General features: G+C 45.8%; 1 protein-coding gene across 2 annotated transcripts in view; it reads left to right on the forward strand.

The window, feature by feature from the left end:
* Positions 1–22,500, forward strand: part of ssbp4 (single stranded DNA binding protein 4) — a 114,605-nt gene that overhangs the window by 25,883 nt on the left and 66,222 nt on the right. For both annotated transcript variants that reach the window (XM_080769791.1, XM_080769792.1), the window contains exon 4: positions 2,395–2,479. In XM_080769791.1, coding sequence (XP_080625917.1) covers positions 2,395–2,479 — 85 coding nt within the window. The remainder of the gene's footprint in view (positions 1–2,394; positions 2,480–22,500) is intronic.

Here is a 22,500-nt window from a genome sequence, read left to right on the forward strand (position 1 = left end):
ATTGTGATGCATCGTGAGCTTGTAGATAGGCAATTTTTTTTTAAACAATTATATTTATTGCATTTTTCAATACATAACACATCAGACAATACAATTACTTAAAAAAACTAAAAAACAAAACAAAAACATACAGTACATAAATATATAAATATAATAAAATAAGGGCACTTTGACTGGTAACAACAACAGAGTCATTATGGCCACAAGACCAAACAGCTGCAGAGAATACAATTAGACATTTTCAGTTTCCACCATTAAATAAATTCTTATATGAGACGACTCAAGTAATTGACAATATATAAAGTCAGAACACCAACTTTGATGAGGCAGTATAGCTATGTTTTTAAAATACAAGGTTTTCTTAATTCCTGCAAAATATATAAGTATATTTTTAATTCCCTGAAAAATGAACATTTTGGAGTTAGGTGGTTTCTTCCCGACAGCAGATCGCACGCGCGCGTACACACACACACACACACACACACACGATGCACACACACACACACACACACACACACACACACACACACACACACGCGCGCGCGCACACACACACACACACACACACACACACACACACACACACACACACACACACACACACACACACACACACACACACACACACACACACACACACACACACACACACACACACACACGATGCAGTCTCCCTTGTCTTGTTAACTTCTGTTCCTTGTACATCTGCTCCTTGTCTGGAATGGATGCCTCAGGGCAAAGCTTCTTGTCTTTAAACTTTATCTTTATTTTTAACATATGTCTTTATCTTTAAACTTTTCCCATTCAATAGCAGACTTCTATTTTAATTAATGTGCTTTGACTTGCTTGGCAGGCATGGGGCTGCCCTGCCCTGATACTGTAGCACGGTTTATTGTTCTTTTCATATCAAGGATCCACAACAAATGACAGGCTATAGTTTTCACGGTGTCCTCCAACAACGTATGAATCACCAAAATAATAAAAATCGGAAGCACAAAGAGGACATGGCAGAGTTTGTGATTTACAGTACGTTTTTAACTTCCGAGTCGTAAAGAAGGAAATGGAACAACTCCTAGATAAGAGTGAGTCACATTATCTTGCCGTGCAACCAGCCATCCAAACAAAACGGCTGGGGCTAAAACATCCCATAGATTGAAAAATGACCAAAGTATGCCGGTGAGTGATTCTCTGACACACGCACGGTTATGGGGCGATCAGCTAATATTTTCTGCTCCATTTTGCAGTCTGTCACATCAAGTGTCAGTGCTGTTCTACGCCCGCTTTCCTCACATCAGCACGAAGAATAAAACAGAATATTTACTCCTTTTGAATGATGGCAAGACAGAGTAAAAGGAAAAAAGTGAAAAAAAGAAAATTCAAGTCCCAATTCAGCAGTTTCTTTTAATGCGCTGTCCATTAAATCAATATCATCAACGCAAGAGAGAGAACTCCTTAACATGCAGCCAAGCCAGGTACTTAATTTCTGTGCAGTAATTAAGGGCCCATTTGGAGTGGCCGGACCTGGTGGCCTCTGACTGCCCTGGAGGAGTGGGATTGGTCTAATTAGCTAATATGACCACGGCTGATTGGGCAGTAAGTAATATAATCATAGCCGATTGGACGCTAACCCACAGGTCTTGGTGGCAGGCTGAGAGGAACAGGGCAAGCACTCCATTTGGTCACCCCGTCTGGATGAGAGCTCTCTGGAGTGACGGTCCGGCGTGCATACTGTATACGGACTGACTAAAAGAAACAGTGGTTCTCACGTTGGGCCGGGGGACCCCCCAGGGACCCCCCAGCTAAATGATTGGTATTTAGGAACCTATTCTGTAATTCTGAGAATTAAATGAACACATTTTACAGTGTAAATTGGGATCAACATAAACATTGTATCAAATGGGGCGGTCCGTGAGCTATGGCATAATTGCATATGTTGGGGGACCTTGAAATGACAAAACTTGGCCCAGGAGGTAGAGCAGGTCGTCCAATGATCCCTGGTTCGGCGGTTCGAATCCCGGCTCCTCCTGTCCACATGTCGAAGTGTCCTTGGGCAAGACACTGAACCCCACATTGCCTTCAATGTGTCGGTCGGTGTGAGCTCGCCACCGTTGGTGTGTGAATGTGGGAAGTGAGGACGCTGGCGCCGACTGTTCGCCGCTTCACCTCCCAATGTATGAATGAATGAACCATTGTAAAGCGCTTTGAGCACTCGTAAAAGCGCTATAAAAATGCAATTCATTAAATGAAGTTCATTGTTGTGCTCGTCACGGTGACGGGTAGCTGGTAGCATAACCACAAAGAATGCAACAGAAAGCAACAGCATTGGAGGATGTTACCAATACAGTAAAAGACTAATGATTGTTCCCCTCTTCTTCTCCTTGTCTCTCTTCTCAGCGTATTCTGGGATCTGTACTGTGCGGCTCCGGACCGGCGGGAGACATGCGAACATTCCAGCGAGGCCAAAGCTTTCCATGACTATGTGAGTGAACTTTACCAACCTGTCAGTTGTGTTATGGGGGCTATGTAGGGGCTTTTTACAGCATTACCAGCTGATGGCTGCTCAGACGGCTTTCTAAGAGGGCACACAGGCATGGGGGAGCTGTTTGGGGTTAAGTGTGTTACTCAGGAGCTCATGGACACGTGATGTTGTACACTGGGGGAGCTAGGGGTCGACCCTCCAGTTCCCTGATGGCCTCTCTGCCCACTCGGCTGTGGCTGCACACAGACAGTAGCTGCACACTTGGATGCTTTGCAGTCATGTCGACACGTGCTCGTGCCCAAACAAATCCTCAGGCGCACATGTATCAAAAGAAAGAGTAAGGTCTATCGTTTCTGCAATAGTGCCCATGGTTTCTTGTTATGACGTGCCTGTTGTTGTTCAGTTTGTCAGTTTGTTCAGTCTGTCTACATGCAGTAGAGCTGCCTTTAATGAACACACGCGATGTTTGGAAAGGGTTTTAAAAAATATGCAATGCCAAGCAACAATAGTTGTATGTTGGTTAATGCCTTATTTTATTAAAAGTCCTACAGTTGCTTATCACCGCGTGTGAGACTGTATGATGGCCTTTGTGAGGATCATGTCCACTGCAGACAGCATGACCTCTGCCCTCTCAGGTCTTACCTAAACGCTCCGCCTGAGGGAAAGCTTCACATAACAGCCTGGTGCTTTATTGGTGTGTTCATGATTTCAGTAAAGGTCAGCGCACATAAAGCGTCTGGCTTTGCACACACACACACACACACACACACACACACACACACACACACACACACACACACACACACACACACACACACACACACACACACACACACTTCACTAGCAAGGATCACACCGTCAATCAAGATGCATTTGAAGGAGTAGAAAAGATGACTTATTTTCCAGCAACTACACACCCCATGAATCCTTGAATAATTTTGTTTTTGTCGCATTCCGGAATCCTGAACCAATTATTTGATGATGCGCACGCACGCACACACAAAGGTATGGCATAACTGACACATGCACAAAAGCCACACGCATGCACGCACGCACGCACACACACACACACACACACACACACACACACACACACAAAAGTATGGCGTAACTGACACATGCACAATAGCCACACGCCAAAATTGGGTGGCTTCTGGGGGTTAGGTCTGGGGGTTAGTGGACAAGCTGTCGATAGGTCAGGGTCCATATCCCCTTTGACCCTCTCATCTCTGGAACAGTGGTAGCTCAGTAGCCTATTATTCAACACACACACACACACACACACACACACACACACACACACACACAGCTTGTGGATTACTTCAAAGTACATCAACTACCAACCAAAAGGTGTTTTGTTGGTCTACGTAGCTCTGAGGCTGCAGATGACCGCGTTGATGTGTGGCCGGCCGCTAATTGTGAACCAATCGACACGCGAGCCACAATGTGAAACTTCACCCTTTGTACACGCTGAAGAGTTAAACCAACTCTGAGGAGTTTTCACTTTGGTCAGTTGTGGTTTAAAAGTTGGTTTGCTGTACTGTAGGTAACGTACATTGACCTGTAAAGGCCTGCTTTCGGCTGTGTTCGTGACACATGAAATGGTGGCATTATGTTCCCTTTATATGTATCTGAATGAGGATTATATGGGTATTACACAGTCAAATCCTGAGTGTTCATCTGATTCTGAGAGTGCATAAATGAACCCGAAAGGGTCCCTTTGTGCACTCTCAGAGTTAAACGAACACTCAGGTTTTCGCGAGTGTAGAAAGTGGACTGGACACACCGCATTAGCTGGTAGCTTATCATTCCACCTGGGTGGCGGGGGAAACGTGAAATGGATTTTCAGTCTCTATTCTTAGCTTGGATTCATGTCGTTCAAGGGCTGTATTAGCCGGTTAGCCAGTAGCCTGTTCAACTGAGCTCTCTTATGAGGTTTGACAGCCGAAAGTGTGAACAGTTGTCAGCCGAACAGATTACATTTGTTGTGCATGTATCACGTCCATGTGTGCGACTTGCTCGTGCGCATGTGTGGCGCGCGTGTGCGCAAACCCCCCTCCCCCCCCCACACACACACACACTCGGCCTGGCGCGTGTCTGCGTGTGTGCACACACATTACACCGCCATAAGATTAATTACATGGTTAATTAAACCTAGTAGTTAATTAAAGCTGACAACTGTGCCTAATTAATCTAAATGCCATATAATTTCCTACACCTTTTCTCCAGAGTTGGCCCAGCTGGATACCTGTGTGTCTGCAGGTTCTGTCTGCTACGTGTGACAGGCGCTGCTCGCTGTATGGCTGAACCCTGAACCCCAACTTCTGCTGCCGCGCGGAACAGAAGTGTGTTACGCTTAAATGATGACCCGTCGCAGGGCGCCGTGTCACTTACCGGAAATGTTGCAGACGTACCAAAAGCTTGTAGACCGGCTTGTTTTCAGCGAGCAGCCCCTGTTTGGCTTCTATACTGTAGCACTTGAAATGTACAAGTGGAAGTATGGTATTATACACCAGTATGTTGTTGGTCATGTTAGATTTATGTCATCTGTTTGTCATCGTGTGTGTGTGTGTGTGTGTGTGTGTGTGTGTGTGTGTGTGTGTGTGTGTGTGTGTGTGTGTGACATGTGCATGTGTGTGTGTGTGTGTGTGTGTGTGTGTGTGTGTGTGTGTGTGTGTGTGTGTGTGCGCGTGTGCGTGTGCGCGTGTGAGTGAGCGCACGGGCACACTAAGCCAGCTGCATGATGTGTGCTGACCAACAGCCCTTTATGTTCTGTGAATGTCGAGGGGATGTGAGGACGTGTTTTAGTAGTACAGAGGGGGTCAGGGCACGCACGCACGCACGCACACTTTGTTCTAGTTCAAGGATTCATGTCCAGTTTCTTTTGACCTTTAGCCCTGTCTAAAGTTCAGGAGGTCAGAATATATGAGCTGTCTGACAGAGATCGGCTGTGTGTGTGTGTGTGTGTGTGTGTGTGTGTGTGTGTGTGTGTGTGTGTGTGTGTGTGTGTGTGTGTGTGTGCATGTGTGCGTGTGTGTGTGTGTGCGCGAAAGAGTTTTTTTTGAGGCAGTGTTACGAAACTCTCACATTAAAAACATTGCTGCTAATGGTGTTTAGCTGTTATTTAAAATGAAAGGGGTGTGGTGTCATGAGATCATGTTTGCACATTGAGGGAATCTGAGAATCATCTGTGAAACATAAGCTGGCCTCTTGTCTCACCTTCACCCACTCGCTTTCCCCTGCTTCATCTCTCACCATTTAATCCCATAACTGTGGCGGTCTCACACATTGCGTGTGCGTGTGTGTGTGTGTGTGTGTGTGTGTGTGTGTGTGTGTGTGTGTGTGTGTGTGTGTGTGTGTCTCGGGCTCCAGACACTGGGTGAAGAACCTTATCTAGAGGCTGTGACAAGGCGAAGATGCCAGCAAGACGTGTGTGTGTACCGTGCATGGTGCCTGCATATTCTTATTTCCAAGAGCAGGTGTGTGTGTGTGTGTGTGTGTGTGTGTGTGAACATGCATTGTACATATTTGTAGTTATGTACGTGCTTAGATGCGGTACATGTGCTCTTGTATATCTGTGCGGGTCAATGCGTGAGTCCCCAGGGCCACCGAGGGGTCTGTCTGTCTCTGATTAACTCTGGGCTCCTCAGGTCCCTGCAGACCCACGGTGCGATCAAGTCTCTATCACAGCCCCCCCCCCCTCGCTGATAACGGCTCCCCCGTTCCCCAGAGTCCCCCTGGATCACAGACTGCAGAACAACCCGCTTGCTCCCATGAGTCACGCTCGAACACACACACACACACACACACACACACACACACACACACACACACACACACACACACCCCTCCTGCCCAGCTCCGTGTGTCACTCAGGAGAAACAGTAGCAGAGGGACGAAAGTGAAGATAAACCTTGTTCTGAGATTGGTTTTGCGGTTGTTTATGTAGTGGTTCTGCTCCAGTCTACAGTCCGTTACAGAACGGGTAAGAAGTGATCAGTGCTGTATTCTAAAATGGGTTATTGAGAGTGGGTTTTCATGGCTTACTGCCTTACTTCCTGGAACATTTTTTTTGTTGCCTGGCAACGTTGAGTGAGAACACGATCCAAACCGCTGCTTTGACTTGGGCTCGTAGTTTGGGTCTGTTTTCATCCGTGCTCCTCATCCTGGTTTGAAGGCACCTGCACTCGCTTCTCTGCGGTGAGATGTATTTGACCTGAAACTTTGCGAGCTTTCCAGTTTTGAGAAAGATAATGGAATATAATGTGCTAATCCTGCAGATCTGGGGGCCTGTTGACAGCTAATCCAGAGGATTTGGGGTGGGATTGGAGCCCTGGCTCGGCTCCCGGAGCTCTCAGGCCTGGCTGTGACTGGCTGGATTGTTAGTTGGCTTCACCCCGGGATGGTGGATCCACTATCACAGGCACTCGAGCTCTGAAACATAAACTCATCCACATGCACATGCTCCTAGACACCATACGCCTCCTCATGTATGCAAATGACTGACGCTCCCAGCGTGAGACATGATACTGTATCATGAAGCAACGCGTCCCGTATAGTCCCGTGTAAAGTCATTTAAGTGGGCGCCCTTGTAGTCTTAATTGTTAGAGCCGTGTTCCTGTCCTTTCCTCTTCACAGTGCCTTTAATCATGTTTTATTTCCTAAAAGAAATCTCCACATCTTAAGAAGTCTCTGTTCTGCTCGAATTTGGATGCACCTCAAAGGAACACTTTGTAGCGGCAGCCCCTTTGATTTTAGCCCGTCAAAAATGAACGATAAAAAAAGGCGAACAGGGCTTTGTGATGAGTATAGAGCCAGACATATTGTACAACAAGCACGAGAGCTTGGAACGCGTGCCTATTTTCTTATTCACATAAAAGCATACAGGAAGAGAATGAGTCCCTCTGTCTCTTACATACACACACGCACACATGCACGTACACAGACGGGTCTTTCAGGAAGTGATACAATCTGCCTTGTTGTTCCAGACCAACAGACATTTTGCTCCGTCCGACCCAGAGGTCACAGCCCGACACATCTGTGATTCTAGCTGCTGTGACATCAGCGCCCGCGGAGCGGTGCAGATTTAGTGTCACAAATGCGTCATTCACAGCGCGGTGCACCATGCAGGCCAGCCAGCCAGCAGCCTGACTCTGTGCCTATCTGTCTCTATTGACGGAGGAGTGGTGAACACACAGCACACCATGTCTGCAACCACAGGGAAAGACTGTCTGTTGGTGGAGGAGGAGGAGTGGTGAACACACAGCACACCATGTCTGCAACCACAGGGAAAGACTGTCTGTTGGTGGAGGAGGAGTGGTGAACACACAGCACACTATGTCTGCAACCACAGGGAAAGACTGTCTGTTGGTGAAGGAGGAGTGGTGAACACACAGCACACCATGTCTGCAACCACAGGGAAAGACTGTCTGTTGGTGAAGGAGGAGGAGTGGTGAACACACAGCACACCATGTCTGCAACCACAGGGAAAGACTGTCTGTTGGTGAAGGAGGAGTGGTGAACACACAGCACACCATGTCTGCAACCACAGGGAAAGACTGTCTGTTGGTGGAGGAGGAGTGGTGAACACACAGCACACCATGTCTGCAACCACAGGGAAAGACTGTCTGTTGGTGAAGGAGGAGTGGTGAACACACAGCACACCATGATGTCTGCAACCACAGGGAAAGACTGTCTGTTGGTGAAGGAGGAGGAGTGAACACACAGCACACCATGATGTCTGCAACCACAGGGAAAGACTGTCTGTTGGTGAAGGAGGAGTGGTGAACACACAGCACAGTATGTCTGCAACCACAGGGAAAGACTGTCTGTTGGTGAAGGAGGAGTGGTGAACACACAGCACAGTATGTCTGCAACCACAGGGAAAGACTGTCTGTTGGTGAAGGAGGAGTGGTGAACACACAGCACACTATGTCTGCAACCACAGGGAAAGACTGTCTGTTGGTGAAGGAGGAGTGGTGAACACACAGCACACTATGTCTGCAACCACAGGGAAAGACTGTCTGTTGGTGAAGGAGGAGTGGTGAACACACAGCACACCATGTCTGCAACCACAGGGAAAGATATGCTGAAGTCAGACAGTGGGTCGTTGGGTCGGGACCCATTTGTGGGCGTCATGGACCAATTTGTATGGGTCACGGCTGGAGTAAAAATCCCTTTTTTTCTCTTTTTTTTTTACTACAGTTAAAAATATATATTTCAAAACAAACAAAGAAAGACATCTAAGAAATTCCATGAATAAATAATGTGTGTTAAGGAATACTTAAGTATTTATTTGAGTATACTTGGTCCACCACTGTTCTGGCAAAGGTCTCAATACTACAGTATCTGCATTGGTGGAAACGAAGTACATTTACTTTTACTTAAGTACTGTACAGTTTTGATGTCTTTTTTTTACTTTACTGGATACATTTCAAATTTCATTATACTTTTAATTCTACTCCACTACATCTCAGAGGCAAATATTGTACTCCACTACAATTATTTAAAAACTTTAGTTACTACCGGTAGTTACTTTGTAGATTTGTATTATTATTACCAAACATGCATTAAACACTTCAGCTCTATACATTTAAGCCATTTGAAAATAGCCGATCTACAAGATGCGACGCATTGTGAGCTTGTAGATCTGCTATTTTCAAAAGATTTTTAATACATTTTTAAAACGTGGCACATTCTGCATAATTAGCACTTTTAAGTAAATTAGTACATTTTTAATTCCAGACTTTTACCTGTAACAGAGCACTTCAGTATTGATACTTTTACTTAGGTCAAACTAATTGAGTACTGTCCCCACCACTGGGCATCAGTGTGTGAGTTGGATGTCTTCCCAGAGGCTCAGAGTGGTGCATGCAGCGTCAGAGGCTGATGGCGGTTGCCTGGGGATACTTGGAGAGGGTTAAACATTTGTTGGACCCAGTGTAACAGGTGGCACAAGGGGAGCAACCCCACTCTGTAAACAACAACTGATGGCCAAGCCTTTGTCTGGAAACTGTGTGTGTGTGTGTGTGTGTGTGTGTGTGTGTGTGTGTGTGTGTGTGTGTGTGTGTGTGTGTGTGTGTGTGTGTGTGTGTGTGTGTGTGTGTGTGTGTGTGTGTGTGTGTGTGTGTGTGTGTGTTTGTATAAGTGCATGTGTCTGTCTGTCTGTCCCATCTCTATACAGTTCTCCACCAGGTGCTCAGTTGTCTGATTTCAATGTCACTGTTCACACACGCACGCATGCACATGCGCGCACCACACACACACACACACACACACACAATCTCTATCACCCTTTATCTCTGTCTCTGTCTCATCTCTCTGTCCTTTATTTAAAAAATATGCAGTCTTCAGTCTTTTTATGTTTTATTTTTTTAGACGCTGCTTCAATTCCTCTCAGGTCTCGTTCACTCCCACCTCCCCTCCTCTTCCCTCCCCTCTTTCTTTGCCCATCTCTCTGTTCTACACTCCTTTCTCATTCCTCCCCTTCTCCTTGCATCTCCCCTCCCCTCCCTCTCTCTCAGAGGAGATTGATTGGGTAATATGGCTGGGTGCCAGCAGTGCCCGCTCTCTGGCTTGAGGGAGAGGGAGAGGGAGGGGGGAGAGAGAGAGAGAGAGAGGGAGGGGGAGAGGGGGGGAGAGAGAGAGAGAGAGAGGGAGGGAGGGGGAGAGGGGGGAGAGAGAGAGGGAGGGAGGGAGGGAGGGAGAGGGAGGGAGAGGGAGGGAGAGGGAGAGACTCGAGGGCAACGTGAAGACATGCAGGAATAATAATAACACTCCCTAATGTAAGCAGAGTAGGGAAGGTATGGATAGAGAGAGAGAGAGAGAGAGAGAGAGAGAAAGAGAGGATATATGGGAGTCAGTGGTGGTGAGGCTGTGTCTCCTTCATGCAGATTGTGCGTTATGGTGATATGTACATGCAGGGACGTACGACCACAACACTCTCTCTCTCGCACGCGCGCGCATGCACGCACACACACACACACACACACACACTCCATCCTGTGTGTTTCTGTTCCTTTCCCTCCATTGCCCTTTGCTCTCTCTATCTGCGCACATGTCTCTCTCTCTCTCTCTCTCTCTCTCTCTCTCTACTCGCACGCTGTCTCAGCCCGTCTCACTGTTTTGTTTTTGTCCGTCTCTTCCTCTCTCCGTCTCTCTTATCAAACACTGTGTAATGTATTGTGGGCTGCAGGCAGACAGAGGCTTCAGTGGAGGCTGCCTTTGTGTTTGGCGTTTACTGTTATTGCTTCTTAAATGAAAACGGCCAGTCAACTTCTGCGTCTGTGTATATACTTCTTCCCCCATCTGAGGGCGACTACCGCCTCTAAGAGCTGCCCTCAAGCTGTGTGTGTGTATGTGCGTGCACGTTATACGCCAGCGTTCTGGAAGTAACCAAAAGAAAAGATCAAATATTGTTTAGGATTCACTGCCTTGCAGGTTCATTTAGGCAGCCTTAAGCCATTCAGACCTGAGGCCTATTCTACAAATGTCTCCTAACAGTTTTCTGGACAGATGTAACAATATGACTGTGCCTTCTACCTGCACTATTCACATGTTTAATTCATCATTTTAATGCCTTACACACTATACCTCATTCATACCTCAACACGGTAATCCTATAGTATTAGACACTGAGTCCTGATGGTCGCAGTAACTTCACCATTATGCAGATTTTGAGCGAATAGAGCGAATCTGGCGATGTAATTTCCGGTCAGCTGATCACAAGATCCGCTAGCTTTCTTCACTGTGTTACACAGTCAGATGTCCGGGATGCTAAGCTATCATCGTTAATTTGAATAACTAAGTCAAATTAAAGGACCACTTCACCACTTTTCAACCTATCTTCATATAATAGGTCCTCACTAATAATCATGATAAAATGGCACGATTTTTTCCTACTCAGTCTGTGTCTCATAGGAGTGCTGTGGGCAGTTTAGAAACCGTCCTCCAGTTTATATTTATAAAAGTTTATATTTTCATTATCACGAGAACGATGGCTTTCATTTTCGCATTGCAACTTTTCAGGACTAGAAAGCCTGCAGTTTCTATTAGCTTGTATTCCCCATCGATGATGTCACTGGAGGACGGTTTGTGAACTGCCCACAGCCCTCCTATGAGACACAGACCGAGTAGAAACAAATTGCGCCATTTTTTCATGATTATTAGTGAGGACCTATTATATGAAGATAGGTTGAAAAGTGGTGAAGTGGTCCTTTAAACTCTAATCAAGCCCCAAATATTGCATTTTACACAGCGATGCACATAAAGACCGCGTGCGTGCGTGAGAGAGCATGCACGTGACGATTTCGGACGGTTTTAGGTAGATTACATCGGCCGTTAGCCAAACTAGCCAAATGTTGCTACATTTTGCTACATTAAGCCCCCTAATATATAGGAAATTAAACGATTACGTCATTTACGACAAGGGTAATGAGGGATTTTTTTACTTACGTCAATAGCCATAAGGGGGTTAATTGGCATTAATCCATAATAAATAAATAAAATAAAATAAATAAATGTTAGGATCCGACGTGCCGTTTGGGAGGTTATAATTACCGTGGACCAAAACAACTACATCGCAAATCCCCCCCAGCCTAGAGGGAAGCCACACTGTAGTGTGGTGGGGGCTGCACTTCCTGGTTGCCCACAAGGACTATTAAATGAGGACAGGAAGCTTACGGTGGACTCCATGTTGCTCCCTGGAAGGAAAGAAACATGCGCAATTGAGACCAAGGAAGCTGAACGTGGAAGTGTTGGCTGCATATAGCCCATTGAGCATGTTTCTTTCCTTCCACTCCAGGGAGCAACATGGAGTCCACCGTACGGTCTTCGCTACCTGTCCTCTTTTAATAGTCCTTGGTTGCCCAGGATCTCTTCTTCTAATTTGTTATTTCGCACAATTGACTGGCACTGGCCTCACGACCCCACCTAGTATAACGGGAGGGAATGCGTTAAAATAATTCATATTAAAAGATTTGCACAAATTATCATGATTTATCAAAAATAACAGATCTACTTTCCTGGTTTTAATGGGTTAAACTGTGCCGTGGTTTATAGCATTGTGATCTCAGCTCTCTGAGATCACACCCCATGCCATGCAGTCTGTGTGTCTGACCGATGACAGATGTATAATACAGTAGAGACCGAAGGAGAGAGGAGCTATGGGGACAGGAAGGGAGACGGATGGTATTGATTGGCGTCTAGGAAAGAGATACCTGAAAACATCTTTCGTCTTTGTATAGCCTCGACACCTCCATCTGAGATGGATCTATTATCATTATTGTTTGTGTATTTGACTACATGTAGGCCTATAGCTACAGCAGAAAGCACACAGTACAGTAAGTTGTTGTTGTTGTTGCAGCCATGAAACTTCTCCATATTTCAACTCTTTCTGGGTTTCTTTCTCTTTTCTTCCCGTAAATACCCTACTTCATCATGCAAAGGTTGTGAAAATAGCCGATCTACAAGCTCACAACATGCCACGATGCAATGCGTTATGAGCTTGTAGATCGGCTATTTTCATTATATTAAAAAGGTTTGTGAAATATTAATAAAGGAACGGATTTGTACATACAAGGTTTCCACCCGACAACATCAAATAATTCACAAAAAGAATGTCGCCGTACAATTTCCAGTCTGCTGAATTGACTTCCCTTCTAGTCAGAGATGCATGCAGACTACCAGATAGCGCCAATTAAATTTCCCTAACCCAGTTACCCATGAATGCCCTCTTAGTTTTGCAACATCATCTATAGCATTTTGAACGAGGGCTTTTAAATGAACAATAGCTTTGGGGACCAGGAGAAACTTCTGAGGGCACTTGTTTATCTCCTCTGGGGGAAGGCGGGAGTGGGTGGTGGCTAATTCTCTTTCGGTTTTAGTCAATTTCAGGTTATAAATTGTTTGGGGTTTTTTTTATAATGAGAGAAACAAAAGAGACATTTGTTTGTACCTGTTTCCCTGTGGGGATTGGGGGGTTCCGAGAGGCTGAGGAATATATCCCATGATGCCAGCTATTACAGATGTGTGCACGTACACAGTACACACACACACACACACACACACACACACACACACACACACACACACACTGATAGGCACTCTTTGAAGTTCCCTCTTAAACCACATTCATACAGTACATTATTTAAGTAGACCTTTGCTGGCAGGAACCGGCACAATTACTGCAATTATGATATTTCTGCTGTGTGTACATTTACATTGCTGGAACATTCCTTTGGCTGCCAACACTATAGTAGGCCTATACCTTTATTATATTTAAAGGTGCCTTCTCACGTTATAAATAATATAGATACAAGATAATGTCAGTTGCAGTTGCAGTCCACATCTATAGTTCAGTTGCAGTCCACATCTATAGTTCAGTTGCAGTCCACATCTATAGTTCAGTTGCAGTCCACATCTATAGTTCAGTTGCAGTCCACATCTATAGTTCAGTTGCAGTCCACATCTATAGTTCAGTTGCAGTCCACACCTATAGTTCAGTTGCAGTCCACACCTATAGTTCAGTTGTAGTCCACACCTATAGTTCAGTTGCAGTCCACACCTATAGTTCAGTTGTAGTCCACATCTATAGTTCAGGCTGCTACGTGGCTTTGTCAGAGTACCCATGGTACCCGTCTGACGGTGTCTCTTTTGGAGATCTGTCTACCTGTGTCCCTTTTCTGCCCATATATGTATTTAGTATATGCCCATTGGTATGCCCATATATGAACATATCTTCCACAATGTGCACTCTTGTGCGGCTCTGGACAACCGGATCTCCATATGCCTGGTCATATCGGGTTGGTTTATGGTTACATCTGAGTAATAGTGACATGCCTATATTTTGGCGTGTGTGTGTGTGTGTGTGTGTGTGTGTGTGTGTGTTTGTATCCTAACTGCTATCCTCCTTGTGAGCACGAGGAGCCGAGTTCGTATCCGATTTCTTGTCTCTCTGCCCCTGGCTTATCTGTCTGTCTGCGCTCTCCTATCTGAAATGTATGCATGCATGAATGAATGAATGAATGAATGAATGAATGACCAAGGGGTTTGACTTAGTTTTGAACATAGCAGACCTACAAGCTCGACACGTTGTGTAGGTGGGCTACTTTTAGCATTCGACCAAATGTAAAATGAGCCATCATCAAGGCCTGTCAAAATACCTTTTTGACGATACAATCAAGTGTACATTTTAGTCGACTAAAACCATATGATATTTAGTCGACTAAAACTATAAAACAAAAGCTTTTCAGATGACTAAAATATGACTAAAACTAAATGAAATTGTATTCCAAAGACTATGACTAAAGGTTTCCTCTCAAAATGAACACTGGTGAGCTGAGGAGGCATTTCCTTCAGGCGAGGTCAAGTCCCTGAGTGAACTTGACTCCCACTGGAGCCCCTGTGCTGTGCTGGACACAATACACTGTGACATCTATAAACGCTACAGTACGCAGCTTTCATTTCCTACCCGGGATTTGAACCATGGTTTTCCCACATGGATGAATAAACACCAAACTGCTGTTCCAAGACAGAAGCCCCGATGGGCCTGGGGGAGATGTTGAGCTTATGAGCTTTAGACAGTACTACTTGTACAACCAGGAAGTGGGACCGATCTCAATGGGCCGCGAGTAAATGTCCCTTTATGGTTTGTTTCCTACAGTAAGTTTAGAATTATTCTTTTGAAAGATTTTCCAAAAAATCACAGTTGAAATGAATAATAAATAATTCCATAAAAAATAAATCCATTGTAGTGAAAAGTGCAGTTTGTAGAGCTGCAATTTTGACTACTTCTTTCCAAAACGTTGCATCGCACATAGCTCTGCTATTTTCACTAATTAATAAAATAGCATTTAATTAATTAAATTATATTGTAGCTTTAGGTTAACTCAAAGTGTACAAATGTAACCAAATGAACCCGTAATGATTTCACATGCTTGACAAGCTTTGCTCCTGATGAGATCAAGTCCCAGTATAGCACAGTAGACTTATTTTTGCCTTTTTTTCCACTCAGAAACTGCACAGAGTTTTGTTTTGCAGACGTAATAATCTCTTAGGATGAGATTATATAACTACTGTGATGGTCTGTATTTATTTCAGAACGACACAGTAACAGCCCCGCCCCCTACCTACTGTATCTCACTGAGAGACTCTGTGGTTTATGCTGAGCACGGTTGTTTTCGCTGAGTTTGAGACTTGCCTTGTTTTGGTTAAACACCTACTGCAACAATATACTTTTATTACTTTCTTTCACTCTCACCCCCTCTCTTTCTCTTTCTGTCACATATACTGTAAACACACACAGGCACGCACGCACGCGCGCGCACACACACACACACATGCTTTTCTGTTTCTCCTTTGCTCTTGGCCTCACTCTCTGTCTGTCTTTCTCGGCGGCCATGGGCAGGCATGTACTGTAGCTGGCAGACGCCACTGCCTGGCCTGGTGAAGTGTGGTCCTGGCAGAGTGTGTGTCTGCTGCATGACTCTGCCAGGCGTGCCAGTCTACCCGTCTGAAGTACCAGCTGGGCACCCAAGCCCACAACCAAAATAAACCAGCCTCGATGAACGCGTGCGTGCGTGCGTGCGTCAGTGAATGAGATAGTCTGTGTGTGCACGTGGGTTGGAGACCATGCTTATTAAGTCTCATTGAACCAAGTGGTGAAACAAACAACATGTTCCTCCTTCAGATGACTAGGCCGAGACGTCGGGTTTGACTGCCCCTACTCTGCATTACGCAGAGGCCCGCCCCGCCAGGATTAAAGACTAAAAACAATTACAAAGCCTTATTTGCAATTTAAATTCTCCTAAATGCAGACTTAATCCCCACTTTCTAAAGGCGGCTGTTACTGAAAGGCAAAATAAAATGTGGCGAGAGATCCAATTCGAGCTCTGTCGGGGTTTCTGTCACTAAAATAGCACTTATAAGTTATATGGGGGGATAATGAACGCGCTGTGTGGATTTAGTCGCGTCGTGTCTGGAGAGCACAATTTGTTCCTGTTTTTAAAAGCACATTTTTATAATGATGTGAAAATCACGCAAAGAATAGGCATGGGATCGGGGACGGGAGCACACCTCCGATATTTCACACCGTTTGAACGCAAACAGGTTCTCGCTCGTACGCACGCACACACGCACGTACATACGCACGTACATACGCACGCACGCACATAAAAACAACATCACCGACATATGCATATCTTAATTTAACCCATTTAGACTGTACTAACAATTTTCTGAAAAACGTACAGTATGTTGCTTATATATATCATTGCTGTCGGGCCGAACCTTCTTACTGTATCTCCATCGTTTATTCTTTTAATTAAGTTAACTTGATCATCCTACAGCGTCACACAAAAGCATCAAAAGTAGCAGATGGAGCTTGTAGATCTGCTACTTTTTCTACGTTTGAATTTGACAGTTTTGGACAAATTTGGAGGTTTGGAGGTTTCCACCTGACAGAGAGACATTATAGATTAGCTAAAATCTAAAATGACACAGATGCTTTCCCGATTTTAATGGATTCAAAATGGACATGGTACACTAATGCGTGTATGTGAATATGTCTGCAGTGCTCACACACTTGCTTATGAGCGCATATGTACGGCGTGTGTGTGTGTGTGTGTGTGTGTGTGTGTGTGTGTGTGTGTGTGTGTGTGTGTGTGTGTGTGTGTGTGTGTGTGTGTGTGTGTGTGTGTGTGTGTGTGTGTGTGTGTGTGTGTGTGTGTGTGTGTGTGTGTGTGTGTGTGTGTGTGTGTGTGTGTGTGTGTGTGTGTGTGTGTGTGTGTGTGTGTGTGTGTGTGTTGAGTAAGTGCTCTGATAGTGCCCCGGTGAGTGTGTGCGTCACTTTACAGCCGCCCAGGGTATATTTACCGACAGTGACTTTAATGCAGGGTAATGATTATTTTTATTCCAGCTGCATCACCAGCAGCCCCACCGTGGACTCCGCAGCGCTACGGCTCCCCACTGACCCTCTGATTACCTCTGTGCCTGCAGACACACCTGGCTGAGCTCGCTCTACTGGCAGCGCACCTTTATCTGCTCCTTGCTCGCTCGCCCCGCTTTCTGCATGGTCCTGTGACTAGAACAGAGGAACCACACAACTTCATTAATACCTCCTCCCCCTCCCCGCTCTACCCCAGGACCCCCCCTCCTCCCATCCCTCCATCTCTGCTCTGTCTCGCTCTCACTCTCTCAATACTCGTACGCTACTTATGTTTATATCCCTCTGTAGTCTATCTCATTATCCTGCCTTTCCTTCCTCTCTCATAATAAGCCCTCATCGTCTCTGACACGACTAACTGTACTCTCTCTCCATCTCTCTTCCTCTCTCGGTGTCTTTGTACGACTGTGACATCATCACCCCGCCACTAAATTGTCGCCTCTCTTTCTGCGGCTCTCCCTCGTCTCTCTTAAAGCCAGATTTATACTTTGTCGTACGAACAACACATTGCAACACATTGCATGGCGGTGTATAAAGGAGCAACTTGGACACTCAGGCATGAAGGAAGCATGAGTTCAAGTCCGTTGCTCTCCCCATGTCCCCCTATGGGGACTAGGCTGGCGGAGGGTGTGTAGAGCCCAGGATCACATTAGATAATTGACAAGGATGAAAAAAACCCAACACATTGCATGGCCACTCTACAACCTCACAACACATTGCATGGCCACTCTGCAACCTCACAACACGTTGCATGGCCACTCTACAACCTCACAACACATTGCATGGCCACTCTGAAACCTCACAACACATTGCATGGCCACTCTGCAACCTCACAACACGTTGCATGGCCACTCTACAACCTCACAACACATTGCATGGCCACTCTGCAACCTCACAACACATTGCATGGCCACTCTGCAACCTCACAACACGTTGCATGGCCACTCTACAACCTCACAACACGTTGCATGGCCACTCTGCAACCTCACAACACGTTGCATGGCCACTCTACAACCTCACAACACGTTGCATGGCCACTCTGCAACCTCACAACACATTGCATGGCCACTCTGCAACCTCACAACACATTGCATGGCCACTCTGAAACCTCACAACACGTTGCATGGCCACTCTGCAACCTCACAACACGTTGCATGGCCACTCTGCAACCTCACAACACATTGCATGGCCACTCTGCAACCTCACAACACGTTGCATGGCCACTCTGCAACCTCACAACACGTTGCATGGGCTATTCTCGGCACGCTGCCGGGTATAAATTAAGCGTAACACTACACCCTCAAATTCTGTGCTGTTACACTTTGAGCCCCCACCCCCAACACACACACTTCACGCAACTACATTGCTACCCTTCCAATCCTCATTTCTTTTTACTTTTACTTTGTTCTGTTACTTAATTTTTTGTTATGTTACTTTCTTTTTTTGTGGCTGAACACGTTATTAAATGAATGTGTTTATTACTCTCTCCCCTCTCTCCTCGTAATCTAAATAACCCTCTCTGTCTACCCCAATCCTCCCCACCCCTCTCACTCTCTCTCTCTCTCTCTCTCTCTCTCTCTCATGCTCTGTCTCTCTACCACTACATACTCCTTTCCCCCTGCGTGACACACCCTTGTTTTACTCCTGTCCGCAACTAGTTTTGTGCCTCCTCTTCCTTCCAGTGAGTGATTACATCTCCTTCATCCATCCTCTTCCTCCCTCTGTCTTCGTCACACCTCTGTCTGCAGTCAGCAGTGCAGTCTTTGTACTCTCTCCAATTCCAGGAATCCTCTCTTGTTGCTTCCTCACATTGAGATTGTTTTCTGCATCTCTCCCTCTCAATCAAAGAAATGAATAAGTAAAAAAGAAAAATCATTCCTCTACACACTCCCATCCTCTATAACACCCCCCCAATACAAACTGACTGCAAAAATAACCTTACGAATAGAGAAAATATATCATAAATGAATACTGAAACAAGATATAATCATGAAGGAAAGTTTATGCGTGTACTATGTAAAGTTTGTAAACTCTTCATTTCCATTTTTCCAGCCATTCAGTTGCAATTTTTTTTTACATATTTTTATATACTGTATATATATATATATAATTTGGGGACCTCCCAAAATTATTTGGCCACCCGAGGGGTCGCAACCCACGGGTTGAGAACCACTGTTATATATCTTGTTGAAAAACATTTTTAAATGGACACGTTGTGGTGAGCTTATACATCGGCTATTTGAAATATTTAAAAAGGTTTTTAAAAATAGTAGAAAATGGCAAAGACGTTTAGGGATGAGGGCTAAGGCATGCAATAAAGTGTTCAGTGCTCGCTATTGACTCAGTTCAATAGCCTCCTGTTGGCCAGTTGGCCACACAGTAAAGTCTTCGGTGGTAATTTAACTCTGGGAGAGTAAAGATTGACCCACATTGACGAGCGCCAGCCTTTTCTAAATCAGCACGCAGATATCATATCATGTCGGAAACAGCGGCTATCTTTCTGTGACTTGCCTTTCTCCGCAGATCAACATGCGACACACAAGCAATATATTTCCAAATGTATTTTATATGAATTTAAACTTCTTTTTTTTTTACTGCTTTGCAGTAGTTTGAGATTAGCGCAATGCAATACGGTCTGTTTCATCACATCGTATTATTCATATTCGTTTCACAGAGGGGATTGCATAGAGAAACTCAAGAGTCCTCGTGTCTTCAAATATTTTTTGACTGATTGATTTTGTTTCTTCTCTAGTCTGAAGTCACTTTTTTTGGTTGGTAAGTTCCTCTGAAAATCTTCTTCTTCTTTAAATAAGTGCTTTGAATTGATTAAAGTGTACTGCCGCTTACATAGAATATTCCACTAGAATTTCCACCTCTGTGGACACGGACACACGTGCAACGCTTCCACGGCAAATTAGCAAAGCAGTGCTCCTGTTCACTAGCCCATAGACCAAGGGTTTAGGGTTCCCAAACTTTTCAGGCTGTGACCCCACAAAATAATCTTTATTTGAACTGGGGACCCCAGGGCCAAATATTTGGGGTCCCCAGCCCACAGGTTGGGAATGGGCCAACCTAATGCTATCGTCTGTACTGTTTCGTCTCGAGCTGTACGGTTCCATTTGTACACTCTCTGAGTTAAATGAACACGGAGGATTTGACTGTGTGTGGTGCGTAGAACAGAGTAGCCGCAGGAAAAAATGTTTTGATAGCATTGTGTACACTGTTGAAAAGAGATGGTCGCTGATAAAACAACCCAAAAGGTTCCCCAGGCCTTTGATATTCTTGGCTAAAATGGATTTGGGCTTAAAATGGATTTGGACGGTTCCCCTGTCCTTGTTCCTGCCAAGATGGATGGGCACTTGATCGGAACAACCCGACTTAATACTGTAGTGTGGAGAGGAGATGTTTGTACGAGTTTGAATCTGCGTGTACGCTCGCACGCTTTTTTGCTCGCCCACGTACCTGCATGTCCCTGTGTGTGTGTGTGTGTGTGTGTGTGTGTGTGTGTGTGTATCCTACTGAAGATGGACGCGTGTATTATTTGTATGGTGTGTGCGGTTAAAGTGCTCTGCCTCCCTGGTGAGCGGTGAACCTGCTATTGGCCAGGTCTTAGGTCAGTGCAGGGTCAGATGCTGCCCCAGTGCTGTTAAGCTCTCATTCTTCTGAGAGGACTGGGAACTCCAAAGGTCCACATCACGCATTTTAGTTACAACTGCAACGTGTGAACTTGCAACCCCACGCTCTGCTGTCTGGACATAAGCCCTCACATCACATGTGTTGATGATTGAGCCCAGTGGCTATATGAACAACAGAAACATCTGTTTCATTATTGACTGAACAGTGACGCGTGTGGGTGCGTTGTGTGTGCGTATGAATGTACCTGTATGCATGTCACCTTTGTCTTAATGTGCACATTTTTCTTCTCGTTCCTACATGCCCTGATTAACTATTTGATCTCTTCACATCACATAAATTCATGATTTTCTGCTTAAGAGAGAGAGAGAGAGCGAGAGAGAGAGAGACTGTACTCCAGTGTTGCGTTCTGAAAAGGTCAGCTTTCACCCAGCCATCTCTCTGTGAAGTTCACAAAACTCCTCTCAGAGTATGCCACTGTAGTCGTACAAAACATAGGGGGGTGGCTTTGGGGGGGTTCCTTATCTGGGTTAGACTGGTTTGGTCTAGACTGGTTTTTGGCTGGCTTTGCTGTGGTCTTTTAGTATGCATGTTGTTTGGATGGTTTCTGTGCTGTGTCCTCTGTTGCATACAGTATAGGCCTGTGCTGTATGCAACTCTGTGGTATACCTGTTGCTGTTTCTTTGTCAATATTTGTTGTTACAATGAATTCTCAGAATTGCTCTGTGCTGTGTTGCCCTGTGTTGCCCTGTGTTGCCCTGTGCTGTGCTGTGCTGTGCTGTGCAGTGCTGTGCTGTGCTGTGCTGTGTTGCCCTGTGCTGTGTTGCTCTATGCTGTGCTGTGCTGTGTTGCTCTGCGCTGTGCTGTGCTGTGCTGTGCTGCGCTGTGCTGCGCTGTGCTGCGCTGTGCTGTGCTGTGCTGTGTTGCTCTGTGCTGTGCTGTGCTGTGTTGCTCTGTGCTGCGCTGTGCTGTGTTGCTCTGTGCTGTGCTGTGTTGCTCTGTGCTGCGCTGTGCTGTGTTGCTCTGCGCTGTGCTGTGCTGTGTTGTGCTGTGCTGCGCTGCGCTGCGCTGCGCTGTGCTGTGCTGCGCTGTGCTGTGCTGTGTTGCTCTGCGCTGTGCTGTGCTGTGTTGTGTTGTGCTGTGCTGCGCTGCGCTGCGCTGTGCTGTGCTGTGCTGTGCTGTGCTGTGCTGTGCTGCGCTGTGCTGCGCTGTGTTGCTCTGTGCTGTGCTGTGCTGTGTTGCTCTGTGCTGCGCTGTGCTGTGCTGTGCTGTGCTATGCTGTGCTGCACTGTGCTGTGCTGTGTTGCTCTGTGCTGCGCTGCGCTGTGCTGTGCTGTGCTGTGCTGTGCTGTGCTGTGCTGTGCTGTGCTGTGCTGCGCTGTGCTGCACTGTGCTGTGTTGCGCTGTGCTGTGCTGTGCTGTGCTGCGCTGTGCTGTGCTGTGCTAT

The sequence above is a fragment of the Protomyctophum bolini genome, assembly GCF_963924005.1.
Source record: "Protomyctophum bolini genome assembly, chromosome: 8".
Lineage (NCBI taxonomy): Eukaryota > Metazoa > Chordata > Actinopteri > Myctophiformes > Myctophidae > Protomyctophum > Protomyctophum bolini.